Consider the following 20862-nt stretch of genomic DNA (forward strand, 5'->3'; position numbering starts at 1 on the left):
CTTTATTACAAACTCACACGTGTCTCCGAGGATGTAGGAGCGGCTGAGAGTTGACTTGACTCAATCAACTTTCCCACTTTTTAATAAGAAAGTAGTCTCGAGATGCTCTGGTGGGCCTATATATCATCATTTGTATTGGGCTTATCTATGGGCCTATGCATATAAAATGAAACACGAGATTATTTCCTTGAAAATGGATAGATTAGACGATGCTATTAAACGATTGATTAACATGTGTCAAGGTTACATTGTCATTTCCCTTTGTACTTTGCTAACAAGTTACTATTTCACACAATTTTTAGAAGCATATATTTATATACGTTTATGTCAACATTTCAGGGTACTTTATGGATGGTAATTCGTCCATTATTTTTTGGTTGTAGAGATCAAGCACAAGAAGAAGAAGAAAAAGAAGAAAGCAAGAATCAGTAGAACAATAATAAGATGTATACATATTACAATAAAGCAACTACATCATGCCAGAAACAGACAACAACAACAAGAAGGAGAACATGCATCAAACAACAGCAAAAGAATAAGAAACATTACAAACATTTGCAAACAAAGTGTGTGAGAGAAAGACGGTAATGTGTTGTGTGGCAGAAGCTAAAGAGCTTAGCTTCTCACTTGGAAGGTGGTGGAGTGAAGAAAGGGATGGTAGGAATGCTAGTGGGAATATTAAAAGGGAAATTGTTTGGAATGTTAAATGGGAAATTAGGAATGTTGATTTGTGGGAAGTTTGGGATATTAATGGGTTGTGTTGGGTTAGGCAATGAAGGTATCTGTGTGCTCGGTAATGGTGGAAGTGTTGTTGGTTGAGGAAGAGTTGGCTGAGGAAGCGAAGAAGGCATTGGTGGTGGCATTGTGGGTTTAGGAAGAGGTGGCAACGTTGTTGTAACCGGTGGCTGAGTCGCTGGTGTTGATTGGAGAAGATGGCGACGAGCAGATAGACCGGTGAATAAGCTTGTGAATGTCACTGCAATGACAAGGGATGATAACCAGGAGACCATTTTTTGGGATTTTGGGTTTTTGCTGTACTAGAGAGAGAGAGAGAGGATGGGGTTCGTGTTTTTTGGGATTGATTGTGAGTGAAGATGGAGTGGATATGAAGGAGTTTGTGCGTATTTATAGAGGAGTTAATTAGGGTTTGAAGTTTGATGAGAAGTAGGTGAGGGAGGTTTGAAGAAATTATTTTTGGTGCAACTTACTAACACTTACTTGTTCCACAAGAAAGACTTCTTAACCAGAAGCCACTATGACATTAGCCCTTAATCTTTGTTGACCAACCTTAGGTTGAAAGTGTTTTTAAAATCTGATAGAAAATCCTGCTTGATTTTATTTATCATATTATATTTTTCCAATATAATATTATCAAACATATTTTCATATGAAAAATTATATACGTCTGCAAACGAAGTGTGTGAGATCACACATAGATGGTAATGTGTTCTACACTGGTTATTAATTTAGGTAATTAGATTAAATATTAAAGAAGTCACACATTGGTTAACATTATTAGAAAACATATATTTATAGATGTGTTAACTAAAGAAGTTAACTGGCAAAGACTGGCTCATGTCTTCCTTTATAGAGTTAGTCTTCAGTCTTTGGATCTATACAGACCCATCACCTTATCAAGATTCATGAACTTCAGTCTCATCAGCAATTGACAACCTTGTAGGATGATTTGTGCAAAATCTATGCTTTATGTGAACAAAATACATACAAGATTACCAAGAGAAAACCTTTTTTCTTCTTCATGTCTCACCTGTAATAAACAAGCCTTATCAACACTAGTACACTAGAATAGTGGATGAAATCAAAATCTTTAAGTGTAATAGTGATGGATGAGATAAATAATCTGCAACTCTTTACAAATTTATTTAAAGAAAAAGGAAACTTAAATCTGAATTCTGGTGGGAAATAAACAAAATTTTGAATTCTATGTTAACATCTGATTTTGGTCAAGGAACTCTTCATAAGCAGAAGATCCACTAGAAGAGTCACTTTCATATCGATCTTCTTCCTTAGGAGACAAAGTAGGCGAGAGCTGAAGCTTTTTAGAACCTGTAACACAACAGAGAAAGTTTTATCTCTTATATTTGGTTTTGCAACTTCATAACAAAATGATATTTGATTATATATAAGAAACCCAAATTACCTTTAGTAGTGTTTTGGTTTTGGAACTTCTTAGAGTGACGCCTGATGAGTTTCTTAGCTTTAGTAATAGTCAACTGTCTTGCAAAAGGAGAGAAGTCTGCTTCATTGTCACTCCACTCCCCTGGGAAGCTTTCTTCTGCTTCTCCTCTCATTGTTCTAAGCACAAACTTCTTAGCCTTTCGCCTTTGTGTATTGAAGATACCTCTAATGGATGTGACAAACCCATCACCAGCATTGTCGCCAGGACGCTTCACTAATCCTCCTGAATCTGGATCTAACCTCCCTGACTCGTCCTTGTCTTTCAAAGTATTCTCTTCTTTTGGAACATGTGTCTTGTCTTTGAACTTCTTCATCTACAAAACACAATCAAAATGACTCAGTGACACATCAAGACATATGCATTATGATTGCTGACTGTTGTGTAAATGGTCTTACTTGCATTCCGGTTACTGACTTGAGGACTCCCCATATGATATGCTTCTTAACTCGAGAGAATAGTCTCCTCCATGTTCCACTGAACTCTTCCCGATGGAATGTGTCCATCAACAGCTTCATATCATTCACAACAAATCTTGAACCCTCATAAGTGATCAACAACTCCACCTAGTTCAAAACCAAAATATTATGTATAAGTTTATTAGTACCCTATGAGCTTTTGCTTGCTTAGATGAGTTAAACCAAGTGACAATACCTGGCTTATCTTGATGGTTTGGAACTGCATTATCTTCTGTGGCCTCGACTTCTTGTCTTCCAGTGACTTCTCCGTCTTCTTCTCTTCATGAACCGAACGGCCAGCCTTGGCAGTTTTTGAATCCTTGAGCTTGCTTTTTGATGACTCACCCTGATGCTCCATGGACTGTAGAACAAGCTCATTAGCTACAGATTCCGCCACAGTTTCCTCCCATGTTCTGTCAAAAGAGGATGTTCTTCTCAGCTCTGCCCCTGAGCTACGGATCGATCTTGACTTTTGATTCTTTGAACCCTGAAAACATTTCAAGAAAATACACATTAATATTTAAAGAAATGATACTAATAATGTAAGTAAAGAAAGGAAGGAGAAAAGCATCACCTGGCCTAGATCAGATGTAGAGAGCAACGCTGCTGCTTCTTGAGCAAACGAGCCTTTCCTGACTCGCCTAGAACCCGCTGTTGTTGACACCTTCCAGACTTCCTAGGAGCATACAAAAACAAAAGCGTGAGTGAGTCATAACATAACTTTAGAGCATCCCATTAGCTACTAAAATAGATGAGAAAACATAAATAAAACCTCTCTTCTATGGGAATGTTGCTCCTCTCCTGGGAAGATATACTCCCACATCATTGTGTACATTGCTTCCGTCAAATGGATTTTAAGAGGATAGATTTCGACCTATCAACCAAACACAAGATAACTTCAGTCTTTGCAATAAGCTTAAGCTTCTTGGCTCTTGTAAGATAGAGAAGGACTTGCCTTGAAAAGTTCATAAGGAGCTTGTCCGTCTTTTGGGATTCCTTGTCTTGCATCTACCTGTAGCATCACTTTACTGCATATAGTAGTGTGGCAAGAGAATCTCTTAGTTACAAGCATAACAAATTATTTTTTAAATACTAGGAGGTTCGGGGATGAAGCCTGTAATCCCTCCAAACACTAAACTTATGTAATATTAGTTTTGAACAAACGGTAACTCGAACCGGGGACCTCTGACACAATGGTCAAAGGTATTTTCCAGTTGAGCTAATGACCTCTGGTTTTATGATTATTATAAGTCCTAAAAATGCGTAAAATAAAAGGAAGGAACTCACTCGCCCCATTCTGGAGGAGGGTTCCATGCAGAAAGAACAGTATCACACTTGGCATTAGGCAAACAGTTCCTCAGCACAAAGTATCTTGTTGTGAACTGTGCAATCCCTATATCTCTCAAGTCCCGGTTAAAATCATAAATCTGCAAGCAATGTGAAACATTTTTGAGACTTTCTTTCCAAAAATAGAAAGAAAAACAGACTTGATAGTCTAAGTAGAACATCATGGACTTACCATATTGTGAATCTCAACCTCAGAGAACGTTTTGCCATCTAAAACCATAGACCAAACAACTTTGCTTATCTGCAAGGAAATGCGCATAGCAGAGGATGGTCTTTTGTTCTTATCCTTCTCCAGCAACCTTATCTCTGCAGCATTCTTCACTGCTACCCTCAGTGCTGTATACGCCGCCTTCCTTGATTGTCTCACATCTAAATACCCTTTTCTCAGTTCCTCAACCTACATATGGTATGCTTAGTTCAATGCTTAAAATTAAATATATATTAACTTTTACAGAACTATTTTCCTCACCAGTATTGGCCTCCCACAAGTGATCATCCACAAAGCGTCACTTTCCTTTTCAAGACTTTTGTTTCTTGAGTTACTTTCCTTCTGTGTCAACTTCCTTATATCATCAAGAAGCAACATCTTATCCCTCTCTTTATGTTCAAGTTCGACTTTCGCAAGTTCTACTTCCTCCACTCCATCAGGAACCACCTCATCGATTTCCTCTTCACCTTCATCTTCTTCTTCACCAGAAAGTTTCAAACTATCATTCTGAGGCCTGAATGTAATAGTAATAAGATAGAGTCAGAAGGGGATACATTACAACCACAAAAAGAGATGTTAATCTACACTTACTTTGGTAACCTTGCAAACAAAAGATTGGACAAAACATCCAACATAACTTGAAACTGACGTGATGTCATCGACGCTGTAATGTTACGTGAGTTGAAAGTAAGCTCTTTAAGTGGCTTAACCTGTAGCATATAACGGTAATATATAAGTATCTTATTCAAACAATGATACTAAAGAAATAAAATATTTTGCTCTATTTCATAAAATTTTAAGAAATTTTTCACGCATATTAAAAAAATCATTTAAAAACTATGTTGTACCTTCTATTCATACATTAAATATTTTTTTCCTAATTAATACATTAAAACAATAAAGTTAAAACTGTATTTTATTTGAACTTCTGCATTGAAAATATAAAACAATGAACAAAAAATAAACTCTAAAACACACTTTTTATGAAACATAGGGAGTTATACTGTAGATGTTTTACCTTTAGGTCGGGACTAACACCTTTGTGTCTAGTGTATTGAAAGTACATGTCACACGGCATGAAAACCCTTTCAAGCAATGCGCCAGTACGCTTTGCCTTTGGAGAGCTTTTTCTAATCTTTGGTAGCCACTGAACTCCAGCTCCTGGATCAACATCTGTAGGTGCCACATGAGCTTGTACATGCTCCAACATCATGGACACTTCATGACGTGTCCAAGTCATGTCAGTGCCATCATTTTCGGGAGTTTTATCAGGTTCATTCTCATTTTGAACTGCTTTCTCAATCATGTCATACCCAACATGAACAACCGAATGAAATGATCGTGCCAGAACACGGCCACTAGCAGCAGCCAGCAAAAACCTACCCTGATAAGTGTAGTTAACATGCACAATCATCTTAGTTGTGGTAATACTTTACTAGATAATATCAATGTTAAAAATCGGTTTTGGCGGCAAATCAGTCATAAGCAAAACGATTTTTCTTCAACGTTTTTATTTTCAAATCTGTTTAGGCGGCGCATAGGCACTAATCTCCTATACAGCACCAATACCGCCTAGCGATCTCTTCAACATTGTATAATACTTTACAATATAACGCATGTACAAGTTTGACATGTATTTTTTAAGGCATATAGCGGAAGTAATGTTATTAAGACTAAAGTTTGAACTCTATATACTTACATTAACGTCTTCAGAATGGAGATTGAACTGTGGCTCAATAACATTCACCATAAAGTGCCGAGTTCCTTCTTCCTCTGAACCATTTGTGGCTTCTGCACCAAGACAAATAATCAATAATTAAGCATAACATTTGCTTGCAAAACATATTGAGAGGAGTCACTGAGACTTTACCAAGTGGGAAAGATGCAAAGTTTTCTGTTTTGATTGGTTCTTTTGAAGGTGATGAAACAACTTCCACAGGCTCCTTCGCTTGGGAAGTGGGATTCTCATCTTGAGGAGCTTCTGATTCAGAACTCTTCTGGTTACCCTCAAGTAACTTTCTCTGAGCATACTGACGTGATGGAGAAGGCTTAGGAGGTTGAAATGCTTTGGACATCCCACCAACAAAAGCCAAAACAGCATCTCTGTTCTCTATGTTCCACAACAGTTTCAGACCATAAACAAAGATACGCTGACAGTTGTCTGCTATCACCACATTAAACCCATCATCATCGCTAGGATCAGAATGTGAGTTCTCCTGATCACTCTCACTATCTTTCTCATTTGTAGGTTTAGCATCAACCTTCTCACGGTATATCTTCCCTTCCTCTTTCCACACCATCATTCTCTCCGGGTCAGCCTTAGGAGCTTGCCTCCTTATAGTAAAGTAGTCTGACGAAAATAGAAACCCTTCATCAGGATGCTTCTCAGGGCCATCACTAGCTTTACCAGTTGATCCAGACTGTGAGCTTGTCCTTGTCATCTTAACTGCCTCATGATCCTTTTTAATAAAGGCTTTAGGTACATGTAGGTCTACTCCTTGGTAAACAGGGTCAAGAGTCTGACGCACGCAATCAAAAGTGAAAACTTGGTTGCCACGGCTCAAGCACATTTCAAATTTAAGCTTGGACATGCTAAACGTCAAGCCTCTCGCAGGGTTCTCAGGATCAAGCGTCTTATGGTTTATACAGATAGGTGAAACATCTGCACGGAGCATAAACTCTGTCATCACTCTATCCATAGACAAGTTCCCTGATCTTGGGATTCTTGGAACACCAAAACGTGGCCATCTAGAGAAAGTGCGGATCTTGAGAGGAGGAAGATAGTTCATGTTCCAGAATCTGATCAACCATGCCATATCATGAGCAGCAATGTTTAAAGTAGGTGGTGGAATAGACCCTTTCTTAGGCTTCAACTCGGAAGGGTTGTGTCTCTCAGGTCTTAAGGTGAAGTCAAAGCGTAGGGAAAGAGAAGTAGACCTAAAAGGATCATAGATAAACTCACGAGCCTTGCCTTCAACAGGTAGAGCATAGAGATAATGATTCATTGGACTTCCAGACTCGCATTCCCAGTCCATCCTGACTTCAAGACTGAACCGTGGAGCCTCAAGGAAAGGGTAGCTTGCTGGACAAGGCGGTGCGTTAGGGTAACGTTTAGCTAAACTTTCGAAACTGGTCATGTAAATTTTCATTTCATCAGCAGAGAAGTGCACACGGCCGTCCGATTGCTGGATCTCCACGGCCGCAGAGGTCATCTCAAGCTTGTCATGTTTCTCATAAGGGTCGGGACTAGCGAGAATAGTCCACTTTGTCTTGGAAAACGACAAGGTTGTGTTTCCATGGACGTAGTTTCTCATTTCATCCCACCATGGTAAGCTCTTCTCCTTTTTGGGAGGAAGAATAAGGCCAGGGCCCTTGAGACTTAGGTTAGCTCTGCGGAGAGCAACGGTGAAGGCATAGCTTAGATCAGTAAGCACTGGTTCATATCCAACTCCAAAAGAGACCTCTCCTTTCTCAAAATGTAGAGGTAAGTCCAAGTATGTTTTCATTCCAGGTGTTGTTCCACCAGCTGAACGAAGCATCAGCACCTTTCTCCATCTTCCTATGAACACCTCATGGAGTACTTGAGGCTGAAAAGCTGTTGCCTAATGTAAAGAAAAAAAGTTATGAGTAAAGAGTAAAGAACCTAAAAGGAAGCACAAAGTCTTAAAGAGAGAAGGAAAGGAGGTTAAGACCAGAGGCATAGTATTTTATTTTCCCATTTAAACCAAACATGGTATGATATACTCCCTCCGTTCCATAAAGATATATCTTTAATTTTTTTTTTCTTTTTTCAAAACGCGTATTTAATAAGATAAAAATAATATTTGATCAAAATTATTGTTCTAAAATTATAAAAATTATTTTTACACATAAATCAAGATATTTATGGTTGTATAATCATTTTTTAAAGTGCGAGAAGTCTAAAAAATCTATCATCATGGAAAGGAGGGAGTAACTATTTTTCGAAATAACCTCGCTATAGACCAAAGCTTAGTTTAAACATATAGACAGTTGACAAAAAGACTTAAAAGAGAGAAGAGTTACCTGCTGAGCCAACACAAGACGGCCTTCACATTTACCCAAAGCTGTTGAGAGAAGTGGAAATGTATAATCTCTTATCTGAACAACAAGAGTTCCAGTTTTCAACACAAGATTGCTTCCATAAAACCTTGAAAACGGTATGTCCTTTTCTTGAGATATAGGGTCAAGACTCCTAACCATTTCAATCATCCCATCATCACCACCACTGATAGCAGTTAAACTTAGATCCAAATCAGTAACAGAAACACTAAGAAGAGATCTCCTAGAAGTACTCATCTTAAAACCAGCCTGAAACCCTTCTTTACAAGCACCTGAACCCTCTGCAGGTTTCAGGCTCTGACAAGACCTGTAATAAGATTCAAACGACTGCTTATACAGCTTTTCCTTCAACGCACTCATAGCCACTGGATCTTCCACGTCTACTTCGTCTCCCTCGAAAGAAATCTTCTTCTTCTCACCACCACCATCTGATGACTCTTCTCCTTCTGCTTTAGAAACTTGAGAGGATCCACTAGAAATCAACTCATCAAGAAACTTGGACCGCACGGCTAACTCACAAGCCTCTTTCCTCAAGAGATGATAATGCTCATCAAGCCAGCCTTGAAGCGGCTCTTCCTCAATATCAAATCCTAACTTCCTGATCCCGAATCTTACACGACCAAACTTCTTCGAACCAGGTTTCTTACTTGATGTGGTGGAGCTTTCCTTTTTAACAGGAAAGATGAGTTTGTTTGTAGCGTTGGTCACAAGCTTCAAAGCCCTAATCATTTCTTCAACCGCATCATCTATAGCGCGAAGCTGTAGCCTGAAGGGCATACATATACGCATATCAAGTCCTTGAACCACCCAATCCCATGGAGCTCCCGAAGCATTTGAAGGTATGCGTGAGATCTGAACCCTACTGCTTTTGAATATCCTGCACCCACAGAAACCAAGCATGAACCCTTCCAAGAGCACACCGATACGCACATTCTCCGAGAAGATGGACTGGATCTGCACCTCAGCTTCAACACCATCACCTGCCTCAGCAGATATCTTTAACATCTCTATGTCAACAGCGAATATAGCTTCCTTCTTCTTTGGCTTATCAACAGAACTTGTAGTAGAAGTAGTAGTTGGTGGCTGCTCTTCAGGGCTTTTGTTGCCTTGCTGCTTAAGTTTCTGAGTTGAGACAAGTGACTTTAAACGCAGACCAAGCTCAACCATTGATATGTGCAAATCAGGCTCCCATCTAACCACAATACTAGCAGCGCTGAAGAGAGAGCATATTGCAACTTCTTTAACACCGCCAATACGACGTACAAACTTTGCGTTTTGGATGTCGCAAAGTGTTACTCTTGAAACTGGATGAGGCTCGTCTAAAAACTCCTGGTAGACTGACTTTGCGTTCTCGAGTTCGACTTGTGTAGACTGAATCTCTTTGTTTAGTGTGAAACCGAACTTGAGTAACTCAAATGATATCAAGTACTTTAGCTTCTCATGTTCCTTGGACAAAGTAGAGCTAACGGTAGCGGTTCTTGGCGTTCCATCAGCTGAAACGCTTATTACAACTCTACCACCTTGTGAACCGTAGTTGACACGTTTAGGATCTTCAATGACTGTACTGTCCAGGCTTGAGTCTCCAGAGAAGTTTAGAGAGAAACGTTCAACGTTGAGTTTCAAGAGCTGAGTCCCCTTTCCTGATGATGGCTTCTTCGGCTTGTGTGGTTGCGTGTTCTTGTTGCTAGCACTGGTTAAACGTTTGACGAAACCTTGTATCGACATTGCGTTTACCACAAGCGTTTCGAAGCTCTTGTAAGAAAACAAGAGAGAGATTTCGGACACGTTGGCCACCATTGTCTGTTTACCTAAAGAACCGCCAGCCTCCTCTTTCTTGCCGCTTTCTAGTTTGACTTTTCTTATATTGATTAATGAACCTGAAGATGACTCCAAACCAAAGAGGCTTTCGTTCAGACACCCTCCTTGTTCATCCACCATGCCTAAACTCAGTTCACTAAGCTCCAGTTGCGCACATGTTCCCTTACTTGACATATTATTTGCAGTGACCAGTAATGAATCTGAGGAGAGCTGCAAGAACACACATGCAATTAAAAAAAAAAAATCAGTTTTTAAAATTGAGAGATTCTTGTTAATGCTAATACTTACTTGGTAGATAGGAGAGCTTTCTAGATTGTACAGCACAATCTTCACATCAGGGATAGAAGTGGCACACTTCCACACAACAGGCTTAAAACCACTAGATTCTGGTTTTGGAATGGTAGGTTTTTCCTCTTTGAGAACAATCTTTTTCTTCTTAGAGAAGTGCAAACGCAACAACGGCTCGAATCTCGCCATTATAACGTTGCACATTATACCTCCCAGCTTTACTTCAACCTCAGCTCTAACAGGGGAAGATTCCTAAGAGTACACCAAGATAAGGTAAATACAGATGCAACATGTGCAAAGTAGATACAAGCACTGCATGTAATTCAGAGGACTCACTTGCACTGGACAATACACCTTGGAGGAAACTTCAAGTTTTGACATCTCCAAGACAGAAACTTCAGATTCTCTAATAAGCTGAAATGAATATGAAATTCAAAAGGCAGCATTAGAAGATGGTACATATGAAAAAAAAAAAAAAAACATTCCAGTGGTTTGGTAATAAGAAAACTTCTCATTTTTGCGTACATGCATCTTCTGGAGTTCGATGACAACATCAAGACATGGTTCTTCCTTGCCCTTTTCACTGGATTGAGATTTGGAACTTTTCAAATGAAGCCCTGTTATGCTATTCGCCATAGAAAAATCATGTTCTTGATGCACAAATCTGATATCAAGCTTTGACAAACCAAATGACACCTAACCACATAATTTCAAAGGCATGGGTAAGCAATTTAGCTAAATGAATACTGACTATAATGCACTAATACCTTTCTCAAACTTAAAAGAAAAATTACTCACTTTCTCAGGGAGTTTTGGAGCATGCTTTGCAACCAAAACATTCACTGGTTGCTTTGGAGGTTTTTCTGAAGCTGTGTGACTAGAACTTGATCCAATCGATTCACCAGTGGAAGTAGCACTTGTTGGGGATTTCTTTTTCGCCAACATCATCTCATTGAGGTTTAAAATAGTATCAGATATATCTACTTCGACGTTCTTTATACTTGAACTTGAGTGTCTGCTCCAAGAAGATCAACAAAATGGCAAAACCATGAATATCAAAATATACATATATACATGGAGTTCACTATAGGGCAATAGAAGATAATGAATCTGTAGCCATACAAGCTCGGGTGTAATAACAAAAAAAAAAGCTATAATGTAGGAACTAGCTAGGAAGTAAAGAAAAAAAGGAAAAAGAGTACCTATTATGACCAAATTCGCAGGAGAAGGAAACCTTTTCACAATGAATGGAAGGCGAAGAAGATCCCTCTGGTGCTTGCTTAGCAAGGAGAATGTCACTGTTCATGTCAGGTGAATGTGTAGGAATAACTAGTGGTTCACCAATCTGTACAGATATCGGCAAGAGGTACAATTTGATGAAAAAGCTTGCTGATCCTCTGTCCTTGGATAAATCAAGCTCAAGCTCCTTGATCTCTGCTCTTGCTTTAGGTGTCTGCAATGATTTAACATTAAATATAAGCAGAGCAAAAAAGTTAACTAGTATATATTCTAATAGCTAAGATCATTGCTAGTGAATCTTTTTAACTATAAAAGCCTTTTTTTTTTGTAACCAAACAGTTTGAGCTGGTAGTGTAACTATCATTCATGATGCTTTCATTACTACTATTTCAACAAGATAGAATGAAATGGAATTATATAGAGCATGAAGCAGTTTACCTGCACAGTAATATTTGTCATAGAAACCGAAAAGAATCTACCGATATTAGCGAGTAGCATCAACTTCCCTTTGCCACCACCACCACCAGAGCCAGACTTGCGAGTTTTGGATTTACGAGGGCGTTTACTCGAGCTGGAGGGTGGTCTAGTGACGATTTTGAGGTCACATATAGAGAATATGACTTTAGGATCTTGGATAAAAGCCGTCGCACAAAGTTCAACTAGAGATTGACTTAGATTAGCTTTAAATTCTCCGACGGATATAGACTCAATAGAACCCTGTAAATTAATCAACAAGAAACAAACATTCTTGTTACAAAATAAAGATGAATTGATCTTCACTTTTGAGTTACAAAATGGAGAACATTAATACAAACCTTTTTGAAATGCAATACAACATTTTTCAAGCAGTTCCATCCATCAAACTGAAAATCGAGATTTATTCCAGCGAAATTCCGCAGTATCCAAGGGAGTGACCTAGTAGAGGAAGTTTGATGAGGTTCCAAAAGATTAAAAAAAAAAAAACTCAACTAAAATGATAGGAGAAACCAACGAATAATATAACAAGATTCAATAGCTGATTATTCTACAACATATCATTCTACCAAATTCTAACTAAAGTAAACAAGCAAATAGATTATATAAGTTGTTGAGCAACTAGATTAAACTACTCAATCAATTGCCCTAACACAGGTTGAGATTAATTAACCAAAAAAAAACTTCAACTAAACTCAAATCAGAAAGTGGCAAGACATCATGGAAACGATTTCAACATCAAAACATAGAGAAAGAAGAGCAAACATACTTGAAGAAAGCCCAAACGAGGGCGACGATCACAACGATCATGGTCACCAAAGTAAGCATCATGATTTTTGTTTCTTTTTTCAGCTTCGTCTTTGGTCCTAAAATATTATAAGTTTAACCATTAAAGACCACAAATCGATCAGAATTCTCAACCACAAATTCTCCAAAGTCAGAACGACAGATCTGATATTAATCTCAAAAAAATTCCTCCTATAAAAACATTGAAAGCTGTCGATTGAAATTCTCTCTCGACTGTTACAGGATCATACATAAATGCTGCTATTAAATTCTGATTTCTTGTTATAAAATCTATCCAAAAGCAGAGATCATCATCACCCTGAGAAAGATGAATCTCCAATAGAAAGAAAGAGAGGACGAGAAACAAAAAAACAAAAACGTAAATTTGAGGTTAACAAAAATCACAAAAATAATAATACAAAACCATCCAACGACACTGCACGTCTTACTCCTTCTCTTTAGATCTTTCTTACAAAACTCACACGTGGGACGTGTCACCGAGGATGTCGGAGTGTCCCCAGAGTTGACTCTTGACTTTTTCAATTTTCCTCGACTTTCTAAACGTCGTCCCCCCGGGCGGGAAATAGTCTATAAGTAAATTATATTTTGAAATCGCAATAAGATTTTATAATATTCTGTTAATCTACGGAGATATGAATTTATCAAAAAAGTTTTCTTATTTTTTATTAATTTATCATAAAATTAGTTTATAGAATATTAATTTACTGATGTTATAGCCCTTAAATAACAAAATATAATTTGTAAATGAAGTTTAGTTTAATTTCTTTGTTTTGTAGTAGTAATAAAGAGAGTGGCTGACTTACGTTTGTGGAAAAGAAAGATATTTGGTTGGTTGGCTTCACCTTTACGATTTGCATTAATTAACCACTAGTAGTTCATTGATAAGTGATCTTCGGGAAAATAATTAAATTCATTTGGACTTGAGAAATCCAATAAACAATTTCCCATTGTAAATGTGACTTAAAAATGATTAATGATATATCTTACTGGGCCACTAGGCATCTCTACCTGGGGCTTATTTTATGATTATTACCCAAAGTTTAGCAATCCTAGTTTACCAAGTAAACCGGTGATTTACAAAAAGAACCGGTTAACATAAAACAGACATTCACAATAGATTCTATCGTCGCTTTCAGTTGTAAACCCTCAGACTTTAGTTGTTGGGTTTGGCGTTTGTAACAAGGTAATTGCTCAAGCTTTCTCCACATCTCTTTTGCGTCTACTGATTCTATTCTATTTTAGGGGTTTCCTTTTCATAGTTTTATGTCTTTTTTACGGACAAAGTTGTTTAAAATTTTGGATGTTTGAAGCAGGGACTGTTTTGTTTGATGGATCGTATCAGCAATCTACCAGACGAGCTTCTTTGTCACGTCTTGTCTTTCCTTCCGACAAAGAACGCTGCTTTGACTTCGGTTCTCTCAAAGAGGTGTCCCTAATCTTGACATTGATGACTCTGTCTTTCTTCATCCTCAAGATGGTAAAGGTGAAAGGAAAGAGATTCGTCAGAGCTTTATTGATTTTGTGGACAGGGTCTTGGCTATGCAGGGTGACTCTCCTATCAACAACTTCGCCCTAAAGTGTATCTCTGGCCGTGTCCATGTAGATATTATGAACCGTTGGATATGTAACGTGTTGGAGCGTGGTGTCTCAGACCTCAGTCTTTACACTGATTTTGCCAAGGATCTCGATTATTATCTTTATCCTCTGCCTCAAGAGATGTTTGTTAGTAGCACACTAGTTAAGCTATCGCTGAGAAGCGAAAGCTGTGTTGATTGGTACTTCAGAGACATGGGCTCTTCTTTACCAATATGTAGATGAAGCGAGTAAGAGAGCCAAATAATGATTTGTTAGAGGGCGATGATGAGGTTCTCCAATTTGGCAATGTGGTGAAGCTCATGAATGGCATACGAAATGTTCAGAGACTTACCTTAACCTCTGATACTCTTGAGGTCAGTTTTTTATTCTTTCTATTGTGTATAGTACTTGTGAAACAGTAGTTGCATAATGTATAGTTTGTGTGTTTCAGGAGCTTTCTCAGTGTTGTGATTCAATGCCAGTGTTCAACAACCTCAAGTTCTTGTGACGAGGGTCGAGGATGGCAAGCAATGCCAGCTCTTCTAAGTAACTGTCCACATTTGGAAACTATAATCATTAAGGTAGAATTGTTAACAATGGAAACTACATTTGTTTTTTTACTTAAATTAAACATTGTGTCTGCTTGCTTTCAGGGTTTATTACACTATGTAACAGATGAATGTGGGGATGCTTGTACCTGCATTTCCCGGGAAGACAGAGGTCGTTCACTCAGGTCTTGTCCAGTGAAGAGGTTGGAGATTCAAGGGTTTCGTGGAACAATGAAAGAGATGAACGTGATTAAGCATTTCTTGGAGTATTTTCCGTGTTTGAATAGGGTAGACGTATTTATTGAAGAGAATGATCCTACACAGCTCAGAAACTATCAAGTGGCTGAACTGATCATAGATATGTTCGAACTCTACAACAAGTTGTGGCCGAGTTGCAATGTCAAGCTCCTAGTGAGTGATTTCTTGGATGCGAAATGGACTGCACAAGGACATACCTGAAGAAGAAAACTTGGCCATCTCAAACCAAAACCTTGATATGTATCCTTACCTTTTGTCAGAGTTTCTTCTTTGGTCTTGTCATCTTTGTCATGTGATATATGTTTAAATGTCATTTCTCAACATGAATCTTAATCAGACAACTTGGCTTGAAAGCCATCTCAAACCAAAACCAATCGGTAAATATTAATTTTTAAAAATCTTTTGCTAGAGTTTCTTCTTTGCCTTTGGCCTTGCACATACATTACTTTTAACCTCGGCATTGTAAATGTTGTAGGCGACTCTTTAGCCAACACTGACTGAATATAAGGCATCGACTAGACTCTTTCCGTACCTTCCATAACGAAATGGGCTTTGAAATAGGCCCATTATGATTTTTGGTTTTTAGTAACTGTCACTGTTGTATGATTCGTGGAAAGAAGTGTCAGTGAGTACAGAGTAGGGTCTGTCGAGGCCTAAAATAGCTAAAAGGTTAGGGGCATTGTTACTCAGTGGCTGGGATGGTCACTCTGACACTTTGACCAATCAAAACCCAAAAGAGAACAGTCCCGTGCGGCCCATACTGTTCTTTTTTTTTTTTAAATGTAAATGATTTAGAAATATTGAAGTGTTTCAATCTCGGTGTTGTTTAGCACTCATGTATGCATCCTTCCTTATGGCGTGGATTGTATGACATGATGGATAATCCAATTTTACGTAACCAAAAAACATACAAATAAAGCATTAATTGGTCAATCTAACCAGAGAAAAGACAATTCTTTAAATTATCGTAATAAACCCAAATTAGAAACCAAAAAATGCATTATATAAAAATAGGTATATTAAAAATTGTGTTTGAAAAGATTCAGTTTCCATAAATTTTAGATGAATCAGAAAAGTTATCATGATTTTAGTCAAGAGTACATTACCAAGCAAAATCATATAATTTGGATATTTTTATATTTTTAATTACGAAATCCCACAAAAAAATTAAAATCATATTGGTTTTTCTAAAATTTATGATTTAAAATATTTCTAATAGAAATATTTTAACATATGTTTTAATATCACAGGTTTACTAGTACTAATTTTTTTAAAAAAATTACAACTGAATAACTAATAATTTATCATTTTAATACAAATTACTCTAGTTTTTAAATTTAGTACATTCTCCTAATTTGGATTCTTCAATGAAACCTTAGAAGATATGTAAATGATATAATCAATTAAGATTTTTGTCTATTTTGAGTTAAAATGATAAAAATTAGCAAGACATTAAATTTCTAAAATACATTGATCGAAATAGATATCCAAATGGTTTGATTTCAAAATCATTCCAACACAAGATTAGTATATTTGTGTGTATCATTAAAGTAATTATCTTATTGAATATTATCGAGAACAATTTCGAAAAAATACATTCAACAGAAAAAACAATTGTTAGGAAAATAAGCTTCTATATTATCAAAAAGAAGATTTTGTTAGAATCAAATAATTTTTAGTTTACTCAAGCATATTAGTTGTGTGTGTAATTAGCTTAAGTCATTTTTAGTGTAATGTATTTTGTATGATTTATGAGTAATTCTAAGGGTATGATAGTCCAAATTCTATAACTATTATACAAATATCGACCTAAGAAATATATAATACTCATTCCGTTTCTTTAAGATATGTTTCACAAAATGTAAACATTTTTTATTAATTAGTTGAAAATGTAACATTTGAGAAAATTAATTAAATTTGTTAAACTATTTGGAAATGATCATTTCAAAAATAACTTCAACACAAAAGAAAAAAAAAGAAAATTGTTTGAAAAGTAAACTTCTATATTTTTAAAAAGAAGATTTTGTTAGAATCAAATAGTAATTTTTAGTTTAGTCAAAAAATTTAGTTGTGTGTGTAATTAGCGTACGTCATTTTAGTGTAATTTATTTTGTATGATCTTTGAGTAACTCTAAAAGTACGATAGTCCAAATTATAAAATTATGGTACAAATATTCACCTAAGAGATATATAATGCTCATTCCGTTTCTTTAATATATGTTCCACAAATATTCGCCTAGATGGTTTTCTAGAAGTTTTTATTAATTAGTTGATGTAACATTTGAGAAATTAATTAAGTTTGTTGAACTACGTGGAAATGATCATTTTCAAAATGATGTATTAATATAAAATTTCTTGTTTTTAAAAAATAAAATTTTACGAAAACATTTTAAAAAATCCATCTTAACTGAACATGCTAAAACTCTAAAACTATAAAAATATTGATCTACTAGAAAATTTTGATTAATCGATAAAAACAAACTTATTTTAATTTTCTGAAATTTATTTATTTATGAGCTAATCTATTTATATAAAATAGAGTTTATTCTCTCCTGGATGAGACACCTAGGCAGAAGTCTCTGTGAGCATGACACCTGTATCCTTCACCAAAACTATGCGTTTCATTATGCGGAAAGGTTTCAGACTCTGGTTTAGCGAGGGCCATAAATCAGATTAATCAATCCATGCCCGTAACTCCTGCATCTAATGCGATCCAGCCCTTTGGAATCCCTCTCTTTCCCTCACACATATATTCAGTGTGAAATAATCAGCGATTGGATATATATTGGTGTCCTCTCCACGACCTTTGGTTTACATACGACGGTGAATGTCTCCGTTGACGATTTTCAGATAATCACTTGGGTACAGCCGGCTATCACCACGACGCCGATTTCGTCAACGTCTACATCATCATATTCAGTGGCGCTAGGTTCAGCCCTTCCGGCAACACCTCCTTCTATGCCGCCGATTATACCCTTTTCACCTTGGCTACCAGATTGACTGCTCAGATATACTACTAATCTAAGATCCACAGCAGCATCGGAATTTCTGGACTTGAGTCCCAAGTCTGAAGTCACTTGGGTACGTCAGGATTTACTTTTCATCTTATAGAAGTCGAAAGAATAGAAGCACCTTCTTTTTTTATACTGCTCAGTGATCCTTTTTCAGTTTTTTTTTTTGTAGTTGATTAAGAGGAACTCACCACTTTGGATTGAGAAAGATGAAGATGATGACGGCAGAATTTTATTAATTCCACTTTGAATTCGAGCAAGTATTTACCTTTCACGAGATTTTTTTTGGGTTTCCAGTCAAACATATATGCTAATAAACTTTAACCAAATTTTTGTTTCCTTTCAGATTGGTCAGCACAGGAGAGCGGATTGAATCAGAAAAAGCTTGATAATTGTAATTCATAAGGAAAAGCAGCTGACTTTAGGGAAACTTTTACTCATGCTTTAGAAGGTTTGTTCGTAATTGATCCTATGTTTAACTGTCCATTGCCCGTCAGGTTGTCCCTTTTCTTAGTTGTTTGTGCTATCTGTTCCAATTATTCGAATAGAGAAATCAACAAGCGTGTCATCTCATGGAGAAATAGTTCCACTTAGTCTGCAGATGCACGATTGCAAAGTGCTACAAAAGGTACAAAGCCACTACACTTTTCCTACACTTTTCCTAGACTAATGGGTGAAAATTCGTTCTGGTGTAGGCTCTTGATGTCATAGAACCTGATCAGAGAGTTCTTTTAGGACATGAACTTGACGGGCAGCCGGGCAGGTGATGAGATGTGTTCAGACACCAAAACAGAAACCAGGAGCTCTTGAAATGCAGCGATAATACTTCTTCAGACTGTTGGATCCATGTTACCTGCATTCCATGATCAAGTTTCCTTGGTCTATATGCATCCTTATGGCTGCCGAGCAATCATGCACTAAGAATTAAAATAAATGTGTTTTTTGCCTTCTCCGTATCTTGGTTTCTCCCACAATAGCAATGCATCTTCACGTTCTTTGCCCTTATGTATAGAGTAACCATATCTTTTAATTAGTACTGAATGTCCCTGTAAATTTAGGTTTTCAATTTAGGCTATGTGTATGTGTGATGACGTTGGAGTCACGCAGATTGGGATTGTTCAAGAAAATAGAATTTGTTTATAGAGTTCAGATATCAACCGTGTCTCTTTGTTTCAGGGGAGTGTTTATTTTTAGCAGTGTTTGTTCTATGTATAAAATGTGCTCCGCATTGATGATTCTAGCTAAGTTGAGTAGTTTTGGCTATGCGGCTCCCGATTATGTGTCAACAGGTACATTCTATCAGTTCTCATATACCAAACTGCTTTCATTGTGAATTTTCAAGAGTAACCGAAGAAGCAACCATATATGATTCAGTATGTTTGTGCGATTCTCAGAGTGGGATGCTTGCAGATTCTCGAGAAACAATGGGATTTTGATAAATAACATTTGAGAAAAAATAGAGCTAAGCCACCAATTACAAAGCGAAGATGGAAATATATGGAGAAAAAGAGACTTTCTATTTCTCTTTTTTTTTACTGGAAAGATAAACTTCTTCTTTAAGATAAACTTTTGCTTGCAGATTTTTCCTTAAAAAAGCCAGATTAATTCTTAAAGTGATTTGTCAATCATGGTCCCCTCTCAAATTCATTTTTGGATCAAATTAAAAATTATTCGTATTAAATGCATAAATGTTTTGTTGAAAAGAACACCCTTACGATAGTAGTACTAATAATGCAACCCTTATAAAATGAAAGAAAAACCTTTTTTTTTCTTGAAATCATCCCAAATGACTCTATAATTAACATCGTCAAACAAACAAAAACGAAAAAAATTTACATAATATGTCCACACTAGAGTCTTATTTATTTATTTATTTTGTGACCATGTCTACATAAGAGTTCAAAATTGACAATCAACCATAACACAACAAATATATGATGCATCAAATCAACGAGAAAATATTCGCTGATGAGATAGGTCCATCGTAACTCTCTCGACCAGAGAATAGTAACCTTGGTTCGGTCAGGTGAGACACCGGAACAAACGCTGGAGATGCTCTCCGAAGCAAGTCTCAAGGACAAAGATTTATGTATAGACTTATAGACAAGCAAAATAAGTCTACCACATATAATCCCTCATCCGGTCAAACCATCAACCTAATCGATAGTTTTAAATATAAATCATTATCATCCATTTTCGCTTCTCTTACAATGCAAACCAAAAATTCAAACCACAAAATCATACAAAATAATAATCTATACCACAAGTATAATATATCCCGCCCGTAGGGCGGGCCAACCCTAGTAATATACATAATTGACACTTCCATATATACCAACTTTATTAGTATGAAATTAAATTCTAGGCCTTAAGTTCTTGCAGAGTTTATGAAATTTTTTTACAGAAAATGCGAACACTTAGGGTATGAATTGGTTTTCCTGCTACCATCCGCAAACGCAGCTTTTGTGGTTGTTAGCGGTTGTTGGCGTTTTGCAACAATCGCTCAAACCGCTCCAAACTATTTTAAACCTCATAAATTCAAAAGCTGGTTTCA

The 20862-nt window shown here is 36.8% G+C and overlaps 2 protein-coding genes and 1 pseudogene across 2 annotated transcripts; 1 reads left to right on the plus strand and 2 right to left on the minus strand.

Moving 5' to 3' along the window:
- Window positions 1–409: 409 nt before the first annotated feature.
- LOC106429385 (extensin) lies at window positions 410–1099 on the minus strand. Its single transcript, XM_013870136.3, has one exon. It carries the CDS (start codon window positions 1008–1010, stop codon window positions 624–626), a length of 387 nt encoding a protein of 128 aa, XP_013725590.2. The 5' UTR covers window positions 1011–1099; the 3' UTR covers window positions 410–623.
- A 631-nt stretch (window positions 1100–1730) lies between these two features.
- LOC106446432 (protein KINKY POLLEN) lies at window positions 1731–13304 on the minus strand. The gene is made up of 23 exons (XM_048777620.1): window positions 12879–13304; window positions 12451–12550; window positions 12074–12352; window positions 11599–11849; window positions 11195–11411; window positions 10922–11092; window positions 10733–10810; window positions 10397–10648; window positions 8255–10318; window positions 6081–7812; window positions 5910–6001; window positions 5229–5594; window positions 4802–4920; window positions 4472–4724; window positions 4175–4399; window positions 3943–4082; window positions 3611–3683; window positions 3428–3529; window positions 3230–3331; window positions 2852–3142; window positions 2596–2763; window positions 2162–2513; window positions 1731–2067 (listed from the first exon to the last, which is right to left on the minus strand). The coding sequence occupies exons 1-23, from the start codon at window positions 12938–12940 to the stop codon at window positions 1943–1945; spliced, it is 7614 nt and encodes a 2537-aa protein (XP_048633577.1). The 5' UTR covers window positions 12941–13304; the 3' UTR covers window positions 1731–1942.
- A 781-nt stretch (window positions 13305–14085) lies between these two features.
- On the plus strand, window positions 14086–15823 carry LOC106448488 (annotated as a pseudogene).
- The last annotated feature ends 5039 nt before the right edge of the window (window positions 15824–20862 follow it).

This window comes from Brassica napus, chromosome A4 (genome assembly GCF_020379485.1).
Source record: "Brassica napus cultivar Da-Ae chromosome A4, Da-Ae, whole genome shotgun sequence".
NCBI lineage: Eukaryota > Viridiplantae > Streptophyta > Magnoliopsida > Brassicales > Brassicaceae > Brassica > Brassica napus.

Coding starts and splice junctions, on each gene's coding strand:
- LOC106429385 (XM_013870136.3), bottom strand. CDS start 1,010: ATGGTCTCCTGGTTATCATCCCTTGTCATTGCAGTGACATTCACAAGC.
- LOC106446432 (XM_048777620.1), bottom strand. CDS start 12,940: ATGATGCTTACTTTGGTGACCATGATCGTTGTGATCGTCGCCCTCGTT. Junction 10,649..10,732: donor AGGTGTATTGTCCAGTGCAA/GTGAGTCCTCTG, acceptor GTGTACTCTTAG/GAATCTTCCCCTGTTAGAGC. Junction 4,725..4,801: donor TTGTTTGCAAGGTTACCAAA/GTAAGTGTAGAT, acceptor TATTACATTCAG/GCCTCAGAATGATAGTTTGA.